The 20,633-nt window shown below is 44.4% G+C and overlaps 1 protein-coding gene across 2 annotated transcripts in view; it reads right to left on the bottom strand.

The window, feature by feature from the left end:
• LOC139573618 (rho guanine nucleotide exchange factor 2-like) overlaps positions 1-17,514 on the bottom strand; it is a 44,900-nt gene extending 27,386 nt beyond the window's left edge. Inside the window, exons 1-3 of one of the 2 annotated variants that reach the window (XM_071397273.1) lie at positions 16,942-17,514; positions 16,163-16,405; positions 15,008-15,203 (exon numbers count right to left, since the gene is read on the bottom strand). In XM_071397273.1, coding sequence (XP_071253374.1) covers positions 15,008-15,203; positions 16,163-16,405; positions 16,942-17,021 — 519 coding nt within the window. In that variant the 5' untranslated portion in view covers positions 17,022-17,514. Of the gene's footprint in view, positions 1-9,081; positions 9,376-15,007; positions 15,204-16,162; positions 16,406-16,941 lie in introns of those variants that run through there. The other variant, XM_071397274.1, reaches the window with a different exon arrangement.
• Between the last annotated feature and the right edge of the window lie 3,119 nt (positions 17,515-20,633).

Below are 20,633 nucleotides of genomic sequence, written 5' to 3'. Positions count from 1 at the left end.
CAAATTTTCTTAGTCACATGCACCGAATACAACAGATGTAGACCTTACAGTGAAATGCTTACTTACAAACCCCTAACCAACAATGCAGTTAAAAAAATTTGATAAAAATAAGAAATAAAAGTAACAAGTAATTAAAGAGCAGCAGTAAAATAACAATAGCGAGACTAAACTCCCTTCGGGACCATGTCTTTCAAAGATAATTCATAAAAATCCAAATAACTTCACCAATCCTCATTGTAAAGGGTTTAAACACTGTTTCCCATGCCTGTTCAATGAACCATAAACAATTAATGAACATGTACCTGTAAAATGGTCGTTAAGACACTAACAACTTACAGACGGTGGGCAATTAAAGGTCAGTTATGAAAACTTAGGACACTAAAGAGGCCTTTCTACTAACTCTGAAAAACACCAAAAGAAAGATGCCCAGGGTCCCTGCTCATCTGCGTGAACGTGCCTTAGGCATGCTGCAAGGAGGCATGAGGACTGCAGATGTGGCCAGGGCAATAAATTGCAATGTCCGTACTGTGAGACGCCTAAGACAGCGCTACAGGGAGACAGGACGGACAGCTGATCGTCCTCGCAGTGGCAGACCACGTGTAACAACACCTGCACAGGATCGGTACATCCGAACATCACACCTGCGGGACAGGTACAGGATGGCAACAACTGCCCGAGATACACCAGGAACGCACAATCCCTCCATCGGTGCTCAGACTGTCTGCAATAGGCTGAGAGAGGCTGGGCTGAGGGCTTCTAGGCCTGTTGTAAGGCAGGTCCTCACCAGACATCACCGGCAACAACGTAATCTATGGGCACAAACCCACCGTCTCTGGACCAGACAGGACTGGCAAAAAGTGCTCTTCGCTGACGAGTTGTGGTTTTGTCTCACCAGGGGTGATGGTCGGATTCACATTTATCGCCGAAGGAATGAGCGTTACACTGAGGCCTATACTCTGGAGTGGGATCAATTTGGAGGTGGAGGGTCCGTCATGGTCTGGGGCGGTGTGTCAAAGCATCATCGGACTGAGCTTGTCATTGCAGGCAATCTCAACGCTGTGCGTTACAGGGAAGACATCCTCCTCCCTCATGTGGTACCCTTCCTGCAAGTTCATTCTGACATGACCCTCCAGCATGACAATGCCACCAGCCATACTGCTCATTGTGTGCGTGATTTCCTGCAAGACAGGAATGTCAGTGTTCTGCAATGGCTAGCGAAGAGCCCGGATCTCATTCCCATTGAGCACGTCTGGGACCTGTTGGATCGGAGGGTGAGGGCTAGGGCCATTCCCCCCAGAAATGTCCGGGAACTTGTAGGTGCCTTGGTGGAAGAGTGTGGTAACATCTCACAGCAAGAACTGGCAAATCTGGTGCAGTCCATGAGGAGGAGATGCACTGCAGTACTTAATGCAGCTGGTGGCCACACCAGATACTGACTGTTACTTTGATTTTGACCCCCTCTTTGTTCAGGGACACATTATTCCATTTCTGTTAGTCACATGTCTGTGGAAGTTTGTGTTTCAGTTTGTGTCTCAGTTGTTGAATCTTGTTATGTTCATACAAATATTTACACATGTTAAGTTTGCTGAAAATAAACGCAGTTGACAGTGAAAGGACGGTTCTTTTTTTTACTGAGCTTATATACAGGGGGTGTACTGGTACAGAGTCAATGTGCGGGGGCAGTTGAGGTAATATGTACATGTAGGTAGAGTTATTAAAGTGACTATGCATAGATAACAACAGAGAGTAGCAGCGGTGTAAAAGAGGGGGATGGGGGGCAATGCAAATAGTCTGGGTAGTCATTTGATTAGATGTTCAGGAGTCTTATGGCTTGGGGGTAGAAGCCTCTTGGACCTAGACTTGGCACTCTGGTACCGCTTGCCGTACGGTAGCAGAGAGAACAGTCTATGACTAAGGTGTCTGGAGTCTTTGACAATTTTTAGGGCCTTCCTCTGACACAGCCTGGTATAGAGGTCCTGGATGGCAGGAGGCCAGTGATGTACTGGGCAGTTCGCACTACCCTCTGTAGTACCTTGCGGTCGGAAGCCGAGCAGTTGCCATACCAGGCAGTGATGCAATCAGTCAGGATGCTCTCGATGGTGCAGCTGTAGAACCTTTTGAGGATCTGAGGACCCATGCCAAATCTTTTCAGTCTCCTGAGGGGGAATAGGTTTTGTCGTGCCCTCTTCTCGACTGTCTTGGTGTGCTTAGACCATGTTCGTTTGTTGGTGATGTGGACACCAAGGAACTTGAAGCTCTCAACCTGCTCCACTGCAGCACTGTCGATGAGAATGGGTCCTCTTTTTCCTGTAGGCCACAATCATCTCCTTAGTCTTGATCACGTTGAGTGAGAGGTTGTTGTCCTGGCACCACACGACCAGGTCTCTGACCTCCTCCCTATAGGCTGTCTCGTTGTTGTCGGTGACAGCAGGACAAAACATAAAATGGAATGCTCTTGGTCTTTGTTAGCCTACTAAACAGAGGTATCTGGGTATTTAGGGTTACTACTGTTTTCACTGAAGTATATTCCAGTTTAGTGCACATCTTCAATTCAAAATGATGATCCCTGATAGAAGAGTGCCTTTTTGTCCGTCTGTGATGAGGACGGAGGAGAGAGGAAACCGAGCTCAGATGGTAGGCCAGGTCCTTTCAGCTCCAGCTGTGATAACTATCTATGCCCAGACAGTCATTTCAGCATGGCCAGAGAGCCATCACGGGCTATGTGCTAATATTAATTTATATTAGTGATCGGGAGGGAAAATCTATGTAGTTACATATTGCAATATACATTTTGGACAAAGTTATATCAATATTTGACTCCAGTCCTAATTTATAGTCTCTTTTTGTGTATTTTCCCCTGATAGGTACGACTAGATAGGTTTTCACTAGTAATCCTTCTATTCAGATCAGTGCTTATGAAAGCCAGGATAATGTGATGAAGCTACAGTATTTCAGTCTGTTGGGTAATTACTGTAGCAGACTCAACCCAGTAGCAGCCACTCAGGGGTAGTGTGAGGGGGGAACTGGGGCTATTGACTGGTCATCAGGTTCACACAGGGTGTTGTTTGTTTTAAGAAGCTCTCTGATGAGTTCACTTCCTGTGACTCTGGCTTTAGTTAGTTTGGGTTCCACCCCTGACCCCCACTCAGTCACCTCTAGTGGGGGTTTCACAACGGCAATGCTAAGGCTCCAAAGAAAACACCTGTAATAGAATGCTAGCTATTGCAACACCCAAACCCCCTATACAAAGTACTTTACCTACAGACTACTAAGTGCCCCTCCACCTATCCTTATTTCTCCTAAATGTTTTCTTTCCTCCCTCTCTTTTGTCCTCCTTCGTAATCACTCGCTATCCTGACAACTCAAACTGAAGTCTTCTACTGCTCTATGACCGTGGAGAAGAAACGTTAGTGGGGGCATGGCATTTGGCTGGAGCTATGTGGCTGAGTAGCCAGCCAAACCTGTCGCTCTCCTCTTCCTCAATCTCTAGTCCTCCTTCTTTCCTGCTCTCTCACTCTCTCCTCCCTGCCCATGTGATTGGTCCATTCCCCTACCAGTCTAGTGAGGTGAACCCATTGTCCGTTACCAGGCTGACTGTGAGAACAGCCCCCTAAAGCAACACTGTTTACACAGGTGCAGTCACACACTGGTGACCACAATGACAGTGTGTGTGTGTGTGTGTGTGTGTGTGTGTGTGTGTGTGTGTGTGTGTGTGTGTGTGTGTGATCTGTCGACAGAAGGTGAGATGGTGTGTCCATGTGTGTGTGATTGTGTTAAAGTGTGAGTGTGTGTGGGCACACTTTTAAGTGTTAAAACAGACCTTAGCCTCATGGGAAGAACTTTTCATGTGTAGTAGTAACCCATGAACACAAGTGTTTGTGTGCGTGCATGTATGTTGTACAGTGTATGGTCTGTTTTGTCACATGACCGAGCGGTTCAGGCCCATTAACTGGGCACTCCTTATTACTGTGCCTGCAGACATATGATGCATGTCCACTTTATGAGTCTGCACTGAAGAATGGCCTCTCTATGGCACTGTCTGAAACAGAAGCTGATCTAGGACTGGGCCCATATAAAATACCATGAATGGAACCAACAGGTCACCATTTAACCTAAATGAATAACAATTTGGAAGGCTACATGCCGCTTTGACTAGGTAAAACATAATATTTTATATATTTTTGGTTTTAAGAGTACATAATGACATCCGGTCACTTGCTTCCACACTTGTATTGTTGTCTTTCAGCATGTCACATACAGATGTGGGATCTTAATTTGATCATTCTTTTGTTGCTGAGAATTTTCCTGCACAACAGGAAATCCAAACTTGTAGTGTATTTGAGGTTGAAAAAGGCTTTTGAAGTTAGTGCTTTCTACTTTAAAATGTCAGACTTGATTTCCTGTAACAAAAGAATGTCTCATCAACTCCTTAAATTTGTTTAATGTTCTATCCATTGTGATTCAATGGTCTCCGTCTTTCTCCTCTCATTGGGTTGCAGATCTGAAAAAGGAATGGTTACAGGCAGAGGTGTGGACTCGAGCCACATGACTTGGACTCGAGTCAGACTCGAGTCACAAATATGATGGCTTGCAACTCGACTTTGACACCAATGACTCGTGACTTGACTTGGACTTGAGCCTTTTGGCTCAAACTAACTTGATACCCTCCCCAAGCCCAAATATTAAAAATGATGTTATTAAAAAAAGTGTGCAGCGCATCAACTCTTCATTTAACAGATTATAGTTTGAATCGGACAGCAGTCAATCAAATTGTGCCAGCTGAGAAAAAGTTGCGCGTTTCAGTGCAGAGGAACGTCGGCAGGTGAATTCAGATGGAGCCCTTGGAAAGATGATACCCAAAATTATTATTTTCAGATATAAAGACGATGCTGTATCAACAAAAAAACGGATTGCAACTTGCAAAACATGCGGGAAGAAAATTACAGACGGAGGCGCGACAATTTCCAACTTTGTTCGACATTTGAAACTGCACAAAGAACGGTAAGTCTTGGCTAATATAGCCAACAGCTATATATTTTATTACTTTACTAGTGTATCATGTAGGCTAGCGTAACGTTAAATCAATGAGCCTCCACACAGTCAGTCAGTGTGGGAACGTGATCATTGCACCCAAGATTGAATTACAGCTGGCTAGGCAGTTGGTAGCCTAAATCCTGCCTGATGTTACTGCTGTTCCTAAAACAAGGTTGGGCGATTGTGTACAAGCCTACATCGCCCGATTGCGCCCCATAGCGATCCTCGATAGTCAATCACTATTGGGGGGGTCTTTCTCATGGCTACCCATGTATTTCAATGGAAATATAACGTTTATTTGGAAAGTAATAAATATAGAGATATTTTTAAAAGCATTCATGGTTTGCGTAAATGTAATATACTAACTATTACTCTTGTTAAAAATATGAAATGGTATTACATTTGGTGAAGAGCACATTATGACTTGTTTAGGATTCGAAACTCAAAGTTTAGGACTTGATACTTGACTTGATACTTGACGGTCTTGACTTGTGACTTGAGTGCTAAGACTTGAGACTTACTTGTGACTTGTAAAACAATGACTTGGTCCCACCTCTGGTTACAGGTCATAAGTCATATTGGCAGACCGGGGGGAGTGGAGGGGGGGGGTCAGATTGCAGGTTTCTGAGGTCACATGATCAGGGAAAGGCTTCTTTAAGATTACGGAGCTTATGGCCTTGGGTTTAACGACAGAGCGCACTGGGTCAGTCTGACAACTGGAGTGTGTGCGTGCATGCGTGCAATGCTAAGAGTGTAGGTCTTCAATTTAGACACCTAGCTATTGTTCCTGGAGGCACCGACCACTGGAGCACATAATGAGAATACAACAGGCTGATCACACAGACACTCCTCGCCTGTCTCAAACAGATATATACGGCAAGGACTGACTCACCTCCTGTCTTTGACTCACCCAGACACTTTCAGCCTACGTCAACTACACATCTCATAATATTAGTCTTCCAGGCAGATGTAAAACTCTGATATATGATTCGGCAATAAGAAAGCCCTAAATATATAGAATATATCTAAAGCAACTTAGGTGTGCAGTGAGTTATTGGCACAGCAATGAGGGAGAGATAATGTGGGAAAATCCCACTAGTCAGAGCCATTCCCCAACTGGTACAATGGAGACCCTGTGACAACTGACAAGAGAGCTTCCTTCCTCTTTCTCACACATGCACAATATCTTTCTCTATCGTCCGCTATCCCTTCCCAACCTCTCTGATTCTCCCTCTCATTCCATCTATTTTACTCAAACCCTCTCTCACTCCCGCTCTCTTCCTCTCATCTTCCCCCAGGGCTGTATATATCACAATCCCTGCTCTGTCCTGCCCCACATTCTACCCAATGATGTGCAACTTTGCTGGGGTGCATAGGGTCCAATGAACAGCAATGGAACCCCCAAGAGAAAAGAAAGGGGTGGGTTGTGAAATGCATGAAACATGGGATTTCTGGCTGATCTGAATGTATGCCAATGCCAAATCTATTTCTCTCACACATACACACAGTCCAGAAGTGTGTGCATGCGCATTTGTCTGTGTATGTGTAGACATTGAGCCCTGGAGTATTTCATATGTGACTGTCTGGCTCTAGGAGTTTGTATTGGCATGTGGCTCCGTGTGACTATGCATGCCAGCCCTCATGCCTTTCCACCAGTCACATCTGCTGGCATGTGTGTTTGGGTCTGCTTGTTCTAGTGGGGGTGGGGGTCACGACACTGGGATGCTAAATTAGCTTTGGCCAAAAGGCTGAAATCCCACAGTCAGACGAAGAACACACACACACACACACACATGTTCACATTCAAACAAATACGTACGCATGCACACACAGAAATCCCACACTCTAACCTCTCTGACTCAGTGGGCATCAACCACTAACATTTCCCCTCAACATAATGACACACACACACTGGAATTTTCGTTAGTAATGTTGCCATTGGTGAATATGTTTTTCTACATTTGGACTTCTGACTACTTGGCTGGGTCTTACAATCTATGCTCACAACAGCTGTACTTTTTCCACTATCCTGCTCTAACAAAACCTTCTCCATTAAAGGTTAACCAAACAGGCTACGCAAGACAGAACTACATTGACACTTGTGTTTCCATAGGAACTGTACACTTCCCTGTAAACATTTGAGCTCTGACTTCAACCACACACAAAGCAGTGAGATAAGGTATCATAGAATACACACAAACCAACCTCACAGTACACAGAGATAGTAGCACACATTCGCTGTACACACACACACACACACACACATATATATAGATACATGTGCATGCACACATACACACATTTTACCTTCTGATCAGGAAGCAGTAAGATGATGAATTAAAACTGCTGCAATAATGATAGGCATAAAGCAAGAGGATCATATTACACCTGTATAACCTGTCACAAACCAGGAATTACAAGCCAACAGATTATACACACCCTCAGCGGGGGGGGGGGGGGGTTTGGGGGGGGGGGGTGTACTATTGCCATGTTCTAAGACTATAAAATATAGCCAAAATATTTCATGCATTAAAATGATACTCAGAGGACTTTGTTAAAGCAAAGACCTGATCCAGATCTGGATCCAAAGTGGTGCAGAAGAGAAGGCTGGGTAAGGGAAGTGAACAGATGACATGACGGACTAAACGGATGCTAAACTTGTAGAAATATTTCTGATTTGAACAGGTGTGAAGGGACAATAAACAACATGACCACACTTGTTTAGTAGAACTCAGATACACAAGACAAGAAGTGATTTGTAAACTAACACAAACACATTCAACCTTCTGATCTTTTAGCCATACCATACACTCTTAGAAAAAAAAGAGTTCCAAAAGGGTTCTTCGGCTGTCCCCTCTGTGGAAAGGGTTCTACATGGAACTCAAAAGGGTTCTACCTGGAACCAAACGAGTTTTACCTGGAACAAAAAATGGTTCTTCAAAGGGTTCTCCTATGGGGACAGCCAAATAACCCTTTTAGGTTCTAGAAATACTCTTAGGAAAAAAAGGTGCTATTTGAGAAACTACTTTTTGACTACAGCCATGGTAAAGATTCAATAAACATACTTGTATTATGGAAATTTGGATATGTCAGTATCTGTGTCTGACCTAGTACTCCGCAGCATATGTGGCAACACACATCCACAACTGTGCTATAGTCCAACCCTTGTCACTTTCAGAGTGCTTGATACAATTACTGAGAAACAGAAACAATGTATCCTTATCATCATGCTGCAGCAACCAAATCCCATGGAGAAGACAGACAACAGAGCCCGGGAGACGTTATAACAAATACAATGATTATAAGAATAGGCATCTCTTTGACGTATACCGTTATAGAGCATTTGCAACGGTATCTCTCAGAAAACAGTTGCACAATATTCATTTTTGAATACGTGTCATGTGTCTAATAGCGTAACTGCATAATTTTGCAATTACAGTTCGACATATTATTGATCCGTAATATTCCGTATAGTCCACGACTAGACCAATGACACACACACACACTTGCGGTTTTTCCCCCCTCCCCCAAACTATTTCGTCTATCACCGACAACGTGTTCGGGGGTCTCAAGCTTTGGCTACTGTGCCGCACTATGCAACCCTTTTGCCAAGCGATATGGTTTTCTATGATATGCAACGGGCGGGGCAAACATTGACAAAGTAGACAAAATCACTAGCCTTAATAGTAGTCTAAATCATTATTAAAAGGTTGTTTCATTACATTGCCAGTTGCCACCATACAAAGCAGGAGTCCAAGGGAGCCCCCTCGTTTCCCCCACTCATCTTGGTATACCCGGAATAAGTCAATGGGGGATTTCCAAGTCACTGCTGTATTTTACTGTAAAGACATCATCATTATCTATTTATATAATAGACACATGTAGGCTACTATAATGTTGGAATAACCCATGTTACAGAACTATTGATATAGGCTACTAGTGGCCTACTACATTTTAACAATTTGTTATTGAAAATGCAAATGTATTATCTATTCTATTGAATACTTTATTGAACAGTTATATATCCATATGACTATTCATACTCACCCGTAAATTGATTTCTTTCATTCTCTCTTGACGCGTTTTTGGCAGCGGTTCAGTGACACGGGACATAACGAGGACGGGATCAACAGAGAATGATCCTCAATTTAAATCAAAGGTGATCTCCAATCCTTCTCTTTCACTTTATTATAATGTTTTCTTAAACGAAGATAAAATCCCAGTTTAACATTTCCAGTGGAACAGGCGGCGTCAGATAATTGCGCATGGAAGGCGAATCCGTTAACTTTTCTCCATATGTCTGAGTACGGGCCTCGACGAACAACTGAACAGTTTCTCATGCAGGAAATTCGGACTCGGCACTCAGAAGGAGGAGCGAACATTTTTAAGCCGCGCCTCAATGCGGAGCTATTCAGATCAAAACATCCCCTTTCATTCTTTTCACCAACCACAGATGAGTATTGAGTACTTAACCCGCCTACTGGGTAAAGAGACGTAATCAAAAGCCAATAATGAGATTGTGGCTATATTTTTTTGAACCACACCTCTAGAGGTGAAGGTTGCTGGGAGTGTAAACCTAGGCTTCATATTTAGGGGTTCGCTAAATGAGTTGTGCCCCTGAACAGTCTATGGTTGCCCCCTATGTATTACTGTACATTTACATCACATTTCAGATTATAGTTGTTTGAAACCTCAATTATTAAGCTGTGCTACTTGAGCCACATAATGTGAGTTTGCCTGTTGACGTGGCAAAAACATAATTATGAAAACCTCCCATTTGGGCAATGCATGGGAGAGGTACCATCTGTTGGGAGGTGATGCCTTGAAGGCAAAATGTGGACTGGAAAAAGTAAAGGTGAATGTATTTGGGAATATAACAAGGAAAAGAGAAGAATAGTAAAGGGATAGAGATGGCATGTTACGATGGAGAGAAGGAAAAGAGGGAGAAGGGGAGGTTAAAATAAGGAGTGGCCCGGGGCTACATTTAGAGAGCAATGAGAGAGGAAAACGCCCAACCATGCACCCACAGCCAATGTACCTCTGTACAACTCGGTCCTCCAAACTGCAATATCACACCATTCATTCTCTCTAACAGGACTGTGCCTGTGTGACCTTGCCTCTTCATCCTCCCACTCGTTTTCAGTCTCTCTGCTTTCAACACAATTTCTACTTTACTGGACGTTCCCCGTCTCCACCTCTCTGAGCATGCACTATGCACTATCACTCTCTGTTTCTCTTTCTTCCTCCTCTCTGGTTCAGTTGAGGGCTATCTGCATCCTTCCTTCTCCACTGTCATCCTCTCCAGCTCCTCCTCCGTCTTTCTCAGGTCGTCATCTTCTCTTCATGAATCCTCATCTGATACCAATTGCCTTCCGACATGGTCAAACACACACACACACGTGTGTGTTCATGCGTGCGTGTGTGTGTGAGACTGCATGCATGCGTGCGTGTGTGTGAGCGTGTGCGTGCGATGCCTGGCGGCACTTGGGTGGTATGATATAACACACAGGTGTTGGAACCAGTACAATACTTCTATTGAGCATAGTCACCCAACATCACACAAGTCACTAAGTGACACTGTCACACACTAACCCTCTGAAGAGTTATTGTGAGGGAGACAACAACGCCTCACAATACGGAGTGAGTGAGAGAAAGAGTGTGTGTGTGTGTGTGTGTGTGTGTGTGTGTGTGTGTGTTAGAGAATGAGAAAATGTGTAACAGCATGATAAGAGGGTAACAATATTCCCTTTCAAAACAGAAAAGAGGAGCACGTCATTTAGCGAAAGAGTCCTCATAAACAATTATAAGCATCTATAACATGACCCTTCGCATAAGAGTTTCCGATATGATGAATGGAAAAACAAAGACAGCGAGAGATAAAGAGAGTGACGATGGGGAATGGACAGAGGAGAGAGACTAAGAGCAGTTAGTAGTGAACATGTTGGTATGATAGGATATTGGACGATATGTAAAGGATGTGGTGAGAGACGTGGGCAGCTTGAATCAGGCAGTGTATATTTGCTTGGCTAATATTCTCTGGCCCTCCGCAGGCTTCTTTATGAGTTTCATATCCGCTGTTCTGCCTGCCTCAGTTTGTTTAAACTCCTACTACCTCAGAATGGACATTTGGAATAGGGCAGATATAAGTGGAAAAGAGAGCGAGAGGTGGAAAGAGGGAGGTAGAAGGGGGGATAAAGAGTGGTGAAGAGAGGAAGCGGAGAGAGATTATCAGACACTGTAGATGGGAGGGAGAGGGAGAATAGAAATGATGGAAAGATGGAGGAAGAAGGGGATATATTAAAGGGTGAAGAGAAAAGCAAAGGGAGAGAAATGGAGAGGGGACTGTAGAAGGGACGGCAGAGAAGAATAGCAGAAAGGGGTGCAAGAGAAAGAGAGAATACGCAGAGAAGGGGAGGCATTGAGCGCAAGGGAGGAAAATGGGGTGGGATTGAGACATATGAACGGAGGAGTGGGGGTGGAGTGATGGAGAGAGAGAGGGGGCTGGGGAGAGAGGGATCGTGGAGGAGAAAAGCCGGCTTGCTGATGCAATCCTGCCACCCGAAGCAGTAACTGCCCAGCTGGGAAAGAGAGAGATTGAGCTAATGGAGAGAGAAAGCGGGGAAAATAGAGGAGGAATGAGGGATTGAAGGGAAAATAGTGACTTTGGTTAAGAGCTATTAAATACAAATACATTTTTTTTTAAATTGTACACAAAACTGTTAAGTACATTCACTGTTAAACATAGTGACACACACAACCCCAATAAATGATGCTGAGCACACACACTTCCTCTGGGACACAGTGAACACACACCAACAAAACCATGACACATGTTGTCCAGATGTGTTTGCTCTTAAGCGAGGGTCGTGTCTATCTACAGACATAACTTCCTCCTACTCAACTACTCAACATATACTGAACAAAAATAGAAACTCAACATGTAAAGTATTGTTCCCATGTTTCATTAGCTGAAATAAAAGATCCCAGAAATGTTCCATACGCACAAAAGCGTATTTCTCTCAAATTTTGTGCACAAATTAATTTATATCCCTGTTAGTGAGAATTTCTCCTTTGCCAAGATAATCCATCCACCTGACAGGTGTGGCATATCAAGAAGCTGATTAAACAGCATGATCATTACATAGGTGCAACTTGTACTGGGGACAATAACAGGCCACTCTAAAATTTGCATTTTTATCACAACACAATGCCACAGATGTCTCAAGTTTTTTAGGGAGCGTGCAATTGTCATGCTGACTGCAGGAATGTCCACCAGAGCGGTTGCCAGATAATTTAATGTTCATTTCTCTACCATAAGCCGCCTCCAATTTGGCAGTACGTCCAACCGGCCTCACAACCACAGATCACTTGTAACCACGCCAGCCCAGGACCCCCACATCCGGCTTCTTCACCTGTGGGATCGTCTGAGACCAACCACCCGGACAGCTGATGAAACTGAGGAGTATTTATTTCTGTAATAAAGCCCTTTTGTGGGGACCTATGCCCTCCCAGGCCAACCCATGTCATGTGAAATCCATAGATTAGGGTCTAATTAATTGATTTCCATTTCCTTATATGAACTGTAACTCAGTAAAATCTTTGAAATTGTTGCATGTTGCGTTTACATTTTTGTTCAGAGTAGTATAAGACACATTTGTAAAGGTACACTCTTAGAAAAAACCTTGACCTTTTTTGGTTCAAGGTTAAACCCTTTTTGGTTCAAGGTTAAACCCTTTTTGGTTCAAGGTTAAACCCTTTTTGCTCAAGGTTTGAGCCCTTTCTGTTCCAGGTAGAACCCTTTCCACAGAGGGTTCTACGTAGAACCCAAAAGGGTTATACCTGGAACCAAAGAAGTGTTATACCTGAAACCAAAAAGGGTTTAACCTTGAACCAAAAAGGGTTTAACCTTGAACCAAAAAGAGTTTAACCTTGAACCAAAAAGGGTTCAACCTTGAACCAAATAGGGTTCAACCTTGAACCAAATAGGGTTTAAACTTGAACCAAAAAGGGTTCTCCTATGGGGACAGTCGAAGAACCCTTTTTTCTAAGAGTATATGAATAACAGACTTGTGATCTTGTAATGTGTTCTGTTCTCAGCTCCCTTCAGTCTGAAAGACATGACATATTATCATTATGAGAGTACTGGGCTTAATCTAAAGCCACCAGATGTCTCTGTCTAACATATAGAGCCAGATCAGCCAGCTCTATATAACACTGAGGTCAGTAGGAATACAGACAGTCCTGTAGACACACAGCAGAAGCACACTGATTCACATTCCAGAGTAGACTCCTCCACATGCTGACTTCTTGAGACGTCACGTGTTATAGTGAGAGAGACAGAGAGAGCTCATAACTGCTGTAGAGAGGGAAGGTCTGGAGAAGTGAGCTCAGTCTCTCTCTTTTTGACTACTGTTCTCTTTCACTCTCTCTTATTTGTCTCTTTTCTGTCTGTCTGTCCGTCCATCTCGGTCTTAAGGTCTGGTGTCCAGTAGCCACTAAACATACAGCACCATGGGTGTGGACAAACCTCACATACCTGGTTACACCACACCACACATAAGCAGGCACACACACACACGCAGGCAGGCACACACACGCAGGCAGGCACACACACACACACACAGACACACACACACACACACACACACATGATGGCTGTTGTCACAGACCAGAAATAGCTCCGTCAAACAGGGCCAGCAGCTATCTGTCTCTAACAGGCCATCTGAGTCGGAGGCGATGATGTCATTGCATAAATGAACTGCTGATCATCAAAATCACAGCCACGCCCCTGTGACATCAGTGGGATTTCTTATCAGTTGAGAAGGAGGGCACAATCTGGCAACCCCCCGTGATAAGGACCTCGGAGGAATCTGGCAACCCAGTGGGTCTTAAATCAGGGACTTAGTCTGGAGGGGCTGGTAGGGCATTTTTTTAGTCTCCCTTGTTTTTAGTTTTTTTGATTATTAAACAATATACAGAGAATAATACATCAACTTTACGTATATGAGGGTGTTACATGTCAAAAGAAAATATACATTTGCCAAAAAGTGTGATGGTGCATACTGCTCTTTGGTCGGGCTTATTAGTAGGACAGTAATCTCTGAAACCCAGAAGTAAAATTTTGCGTAATTGCATCAGATTCTTGATACTAGTTATGATATGTCCGTCTGTCCACGAGAGATTAGTAGGACACAAATAACAAACATACAAGAGCACCAGCTGTACCCAAGTTCAGTTCAAGTGTGGAATGCCTAAATCATCAACTTGGCCATACATCATCCTGCTGAGGGCCACAGTGCTACTTATTCCTCTTCACTCATCACGTCTCATATCCAACTCACAGAACAGAGTCTCCCCCTGCTGTTTAAAGATTGTTGTAATGACAAAAGACACACACACACATACATACACACACAGCCACCCCACTAGTACAAACACTTAAAAATGTTCTTTCAGAAATCAAGAGCATGTTGCAATTCAGCTAGCCAGATATCGTCATCAATAATCTAAGCAGCACAAGAGAGAGAGCCTCGCCCAACATAATGAATAATACTGTTGTGGTCACTGCTTTGACAACATTGTTGTACATATATCATTGCTGTAACATTGTGTTACAGTCTTGGCAAACAGCATACGTGTTGAATTGGAGGGCCTTGCCTCGGTTGTGTTAAAACTGATACCGGGGGTGGTTCACAGCTGAATCTAAATAAAGCAGATACTGTCACTTCCTCTCTGGGGGTCACTGCTGGGACTCTACACTGCAGGGGAAGCTAGCCTACTACCAAACTCCAACTCTCTGTCCTCAGATACGGTCATGCGCTCTACTCAAGTACTCTACTGCATAGTGACAGCTGTGACAGGGTCACATCCACATGCACCCACAACCACAGAGAGACACAGACACTCTGAAACACACACCCACACTCTCCTCTCTCTCTCTCTCTCTCTCTCTCTCTCTCTCTCACTCTCTCACCTTGCGCTGGCCGGCCATCTTGCGCAGGAAGCTGAAGGTGCGTCCCAGAGGGCTTCCCGTCTTCTCCCCCCTCTCCTCCCTGGGGGGAGCACCCCTCAGTCCCTCCGTCCTTCTCTCCTCCCTCCGCCTCTCTCTCTCTTCGCCCAGCCGCTGCCTCTCTTCTTGCCCCCACAGCTCACCAAGCTCCGCATCCACACTGAGAAAGAGGTGAAGAGAAACATCCTTCCATAAGACGGGACGAGTTTGCGTTCAGCCTAGATTAGAGGAAAAGGTGTGTTACTATGGGTATGTGTGTCAAAAAGCAGTCAGTGACAGATGAGATTAGATCATGTGCTCTATAGGGTTGTGAGTGAACAACGGTCATCAAGAAGAGAGAGAGAGAGACACACAACTCACCTCTGTGTGGAACCCCCAAATACAGAGCCCAGGGAAGACTCTGAGACAGACAGACAGACAAGACAGACAAGACAGACAGACAGACAAGACAGACAAGACAGACAAGACAGACAAGACAGACAAGACAGAGAGTGAAAGTGAAAGACAGATAGATACAGAGAGGAAGAGAGGCAGAAAGCAGAAACAGAGGTAACAAACTTAGTCATCCCATTATCGCAAAACCATACATACATACATACATACATACATACATACATACATACATACATACATACATACATACATACATACATACATACACCTAAGATCCCAGATAGATTGAAGTGCATCGCCTGATAAGTGACAAACCTCTCTCTGCTCTGCAGCTTCTTGGCAAACACAGCTAATCCAAACGATGGCTGAGACCAAGAGTTAACAAACGCATGAAGACAGACAAGGATGAAATAACAGAAGACAGTTGATTAACGACCATCAAGGAGTGATTAAAACGATCTCTGCCGATGCTGTGGAATGAAAGGATGAATAGTGAACATGCAAAAGGTGAAATGAAGAGAGCGAGAGAGGAGATAGGAGAGCTTGAGAACACAGCGCTTTCTGTTCCGTGGCTAATGACAGAAGCAGCAGCCCACAGTGAGAACAAACACAGGAAGAAGGCTTCCGCATAGCTGCATACAGCTAGGAACACACACACTAATATCTGCCCTTCAAAACAGGAGAGTCCCCACACACACTCACAAATGAAGAGTCCTACTGTCCTACCTTGGTAGTGGCGTTGGGAGATGGAATTGGAGTTTGAGTAGGAGCGATGGCAAGGCTGATGATGATGATGCTGGTGGTTTTGTGAGTGTGTGTAGGGGTGTGTGTGTGAGGTGTCTGAGAGTGTGTATGAGTGTGTGCGTGGGTTGGAGGGTGGAGGTTGGCTTTGGGTAGCTGGCGCAGACTGGGACTGGCACACAGGGAGGGAGCGGAGGCACTGAAGCCCTGCAGCTGAGACGACTGCTCCTAACACACCACAGACAAGAGACAAGGGCCACAGTGTGTCAGAGAGAGAGAGAGAGAGATAGAGAGAGACAGAGATAGAGGGGAGAGAGCGAGCGAAAGAGCGAGCGAGAGACAGAGAGAGAGAGATAAAGGGGAGAGAGCAAGACAGAGGAGGGAGAAAGAGAGTGTATGAAAAGCTCTTTCCATAATAAACAAAGACAAGAGCATCAGTGAGTGGCTGTGTGTATTTGCAACAAAATAACCCAAGACGTGCTGCCACTGCTTGCACGAGACGTGCGCATGTGACTGTGTGTGTGTGTGTTACTGTCTGCATTCTAAATAAGATTACTTTATTTCATTCATGTCAGCAACTTATATTTATCACACACACACACACACACACACACACACACACACACACACACACACACACACACACACACACACACACACACACACACACACACACACACACACACACACACACACACACACACACACACACACACGATAATTCATCTGATGCTCCAATCCTAGCAGTCTGGACTAGGCCTCACCTCAAACGGGAAGAAGAGCAGGGTCTGGCAGCCCGCCTCCTCCTCTGTGAGTGACAGCAGGGAGCCCAGCTCCTGGCCATAGGAGGTGATGGGGGCTCAGCGAGTGTCCCGCCCCCCTCTGCTGAACACCTCTAGGGCCCCCAGGAGTACCCGCTCCATCTCTTCTGTGTCAAAAACCTCCAGACTCACACTGGGGGAGAGGGTAGTGTCACAGTAGAGTAGTTGAGTAGATAGGAGAGGAGAGGAGTGGAGTAGAGGTCTAGTGGAGAAAGCAGCAGTCAGTCATCCTGCTTGTGAGAGTGTGTGAGGCTGTAGCTTAGTGATTGACCCTCTTCTTGTTTTTGAGAGTACGTTGTGTTGATGACCCAGCTTTATTCGCTGGCGGCTGCACTTATACTTCTGGTTTGTCTCTGTCCCATCTCTCCCTCCCCCAAATTGTAGCCGGTGTCCGTAAAATGTATATAGGTTCAGAACTTTTGTTAAACAGCACAGTTACAAATATAAGGCAAATAGAAATCAAACTGGATGGTCTTGAAATAGATGGGAGGGGTCGAGGGTAGCGGAAGGACAGGAGTAAAAACAAACAAAAGATAATTATTGTAAAATAGATTGTGTCCGTAACATTTACATAGTATGTAAACTAAGCAAAAAAATAAATGTCCTCTCACTGTCAACTGCGTTTATTTTCAGCAAACTTTACATGAGTAAATATTTGTATGAACATAACAAGATTCAATAACAGACATTATCTGAACAAGTTCCACAGACATGTGACTAACAGAAATGGAATAATGTGTCAATGAACAAAGGAGGGGTCAAAATCAAAAGTAACAGTCAGTATCTGCTGTGGCCACCAGCTGCATTAAGTACTGCAGTGCATCTCATCCTCATGGACTGCACCAGATTTGCCAGTTCTTGCTGTGAGATGTTACCCCACTCTTCCACCAAGGCACCTGCAAGTTCCCGGACATTTCTGGGGGCCCTAGCCCTCACAATGGCCCTAGCCCTCACCCTCCGATCCAACAGGTCCCAGACGTGCTCAATGGGAATGAGATCCGGGCTCTTCGCTAGCCATTGCAGAACACTGACATTCCTGTCCTGCAGGAAATCATGCACAGAATGAGCAGTATGGTGGCATTGTCATGCTGGAGGGTCATGTCAGGATGAACTTGCAGGAAGGGTACCACATGAGGGAGGAAGATGTTTTCCCTGCAACGCACAGCGTTGAGATTGCCTGCAATAACGACAAGCTCAGTCCGATGATGCTGTGACACACCGCCCCAGACCATGATGGACCCTCCACCTCCAAATTGATCCCACTCCAGAGTAACGCTCATTTCTTCGACGATAAACACAAATCTGACCATCACGCCTGGTGAGACAAAACCGCGACTCGTCAGTGAAGAGCACTTTTTGCCAGTCCTGTCTGGTCCAGAGACGGTGGGTTTGTGCCCATAGGTGACGTTGTTGCCGGTGATGTCTGGTGAGGAAACATGTACAAAAGTATATATGTCTGTAAATATGTCTGAAATATTAAACCATTGTCAATTTGACGTGTCTGCATCTGGGTCTTACCTTGATTCCTGATAGTATAAGCTGGAAGTAGAAGTGTTGTTGTTAATTTGTTTTTGTTAATTTGTTTACTCCAATCAGGGGAGGAGTGGAAGGGTTAGTGAATTATTATTATTTTTTTATATAAAAAAAAAAAAAAGATTTCTAAATTGTTGCCAACATCTTGGATAAATGGGTGGAAAAAAGAACGATAGATAAAGGATAGACAGAGAGAGGGGAAAGAGAACATTGCCATGCCCAGTGAATTAGGAGCAGAAGAGATTAGCAAATAAGAGAGTAGGAGAGGGCCAGCTAAAACAGCACTGATAAGAACACCAGCAGTTAGAGCAGGAATGCCAGAGATAACAACAGCATTGACTATATGTGTGGGAAGTTATATACTGGTAGGACTGGTCTTAGATCAGCCATTCCCTAAAACAAATATTAGAACATAGCTAGCATAATCCTACACAGTTCACTCTTAAATTCTTGTAGCCCTCCAGGAACATGGTTGAGTTGCAAGCTGTGAATTTAACTCAAATCACTATCTCACACTCAAATCAAATCTAAATCAAATTTTGTTTATCACATGCGCCGAATACAACTGGTGTAGACTTTACTGTGAAATGCTTGCTTATGAGCCCTTAACCAACAATGCAGTTTAAAGGTACGACTTATTTGAGGTAAATATGTACATGAAGGCAGGGTAAAGTGACTAGTTATCAGGTTAGATAATAATAAGAGTAAAATAAAGAGTAGCAGCAGCAAATTGTGTGTAAAAGTGTGTGTGTAAGTGTGCGATAAAAGTCACTATTGAGCAAAGTTGGGTTGGAACTCGTAAGATGTCGCCCTTCTCCGTCGGCACCATCAGCCTCTACCCTCGACACTGATGTGAGGTCAGTTTTGGGTTTCCCCGCCCTAATGATAAAGGTTAGGATTTGGGGAAGGTAAGCTGATCCTAGATCTGTCTCTATGGGCAACTTGTAGTCTTGTACCTATAGCGGGTTGTTGACCACTGGACTAGTAAGTATTGGTCGTTAGTGTGCCCCCTACCTGCGTTGCTAGTACTGCGGGGGGCAGCCATACATCATGGCTCCAGGCTGCCAGCTGTGCCTGCGGAGGTGGTCCAGATTGTGTGTGTGAGACAGTAGGAGGGGGGGGGGTCCGACATAGTGTCACCCCTCCAGAGGAGGGAGGGGAGGGGCAAGGAGAGGAGGGTGGGGGGGCCGGACATGGGACGCAGCGGCCTCCCAGATATGACGGGGAGCCTGGGAGACGAGGGGAGTGAGGAGGTGTGGCAATCATCTGACGGAGAGGGGAAGGGAGAGGAAGGGTGAAAGAGAGAGAGGGAGAGGAATGGACAGATGTTATGTAAAGGCCTTTATTCATACTTTCACTGCAATTCATTATTTACAAAATACATCTCATGGCAGCTACAGAATCAACTATTAGATTATAATTACAATTTAGTACATGTTAGATTTTGAGGAAGCGTTCAAAAGTTGAAGTTGCTACTAAATTGTTAACTCACTATGTGGTTTGCATGTTGGACTTGTTATGCTGTCATGGAAACAACATGAGGTCACGTCAAAACAAAAAGATACTGCAACTAGCGCACTTGAGAGAAAAGGTGAAACAAAATGCAGCCAAATACTGTTTCAACCTTCTGTATTTTACAAGAACAATGTGAAACGTTTGATACATAGATGCCACACTCTCAATGACATCACTCTCCTAAACACCTGGAATGAGATTAAGAAGGATTAAGACCTAAAGATTCGTTAAGATGATCTGCGTTTGGGAACCAAATGAATAGCAGTGTGTCAAATGCCTGGAACTGTTGCCTCTTCCTGGTTTGTTTTATGATGTAATCATAACTACTTCTTTATTCTAGTTGAGCATAAACAAATACAAAATGGAATCCATACCATATGTATGAGAGTAGGACTGTGCTCAGAGCCCATTGAATAATGTAGTCACAGCAACCTCTAAAGGTGATGTCTTGTCAAGCTCATGGACATCACAATCTATAGGACTCCTTTTGACGACAGAAAAATGAAACATTTAAATATTGAATCCTTACCGAGTGGTGTGTGTGTGTGCTGCATGCCTTTGAGAGCGAGAGACAAGAGAGTAGTAGG

The sequence above is a fragment of the Salvelinus alpinus genome, chromosome 4, assembly GCF_045679555.1.
Source record: "Salvelinus alpinus chromosome 4, SLU_Salpinus.1, whole genome shotgun sequence".
Classification (NCBI taxonomy): domain Eukaryota; kingdom Metazoa; phylum Chordata; class Actinopteri; order Salmoniformes; family Salmonidae; genus Salvelinus; species Salvelinus alpinus.
Note: the sequence above shows the minus strand (reverse complement) of the source record. Positions and strands in the feature narration are given on the sequence as shown.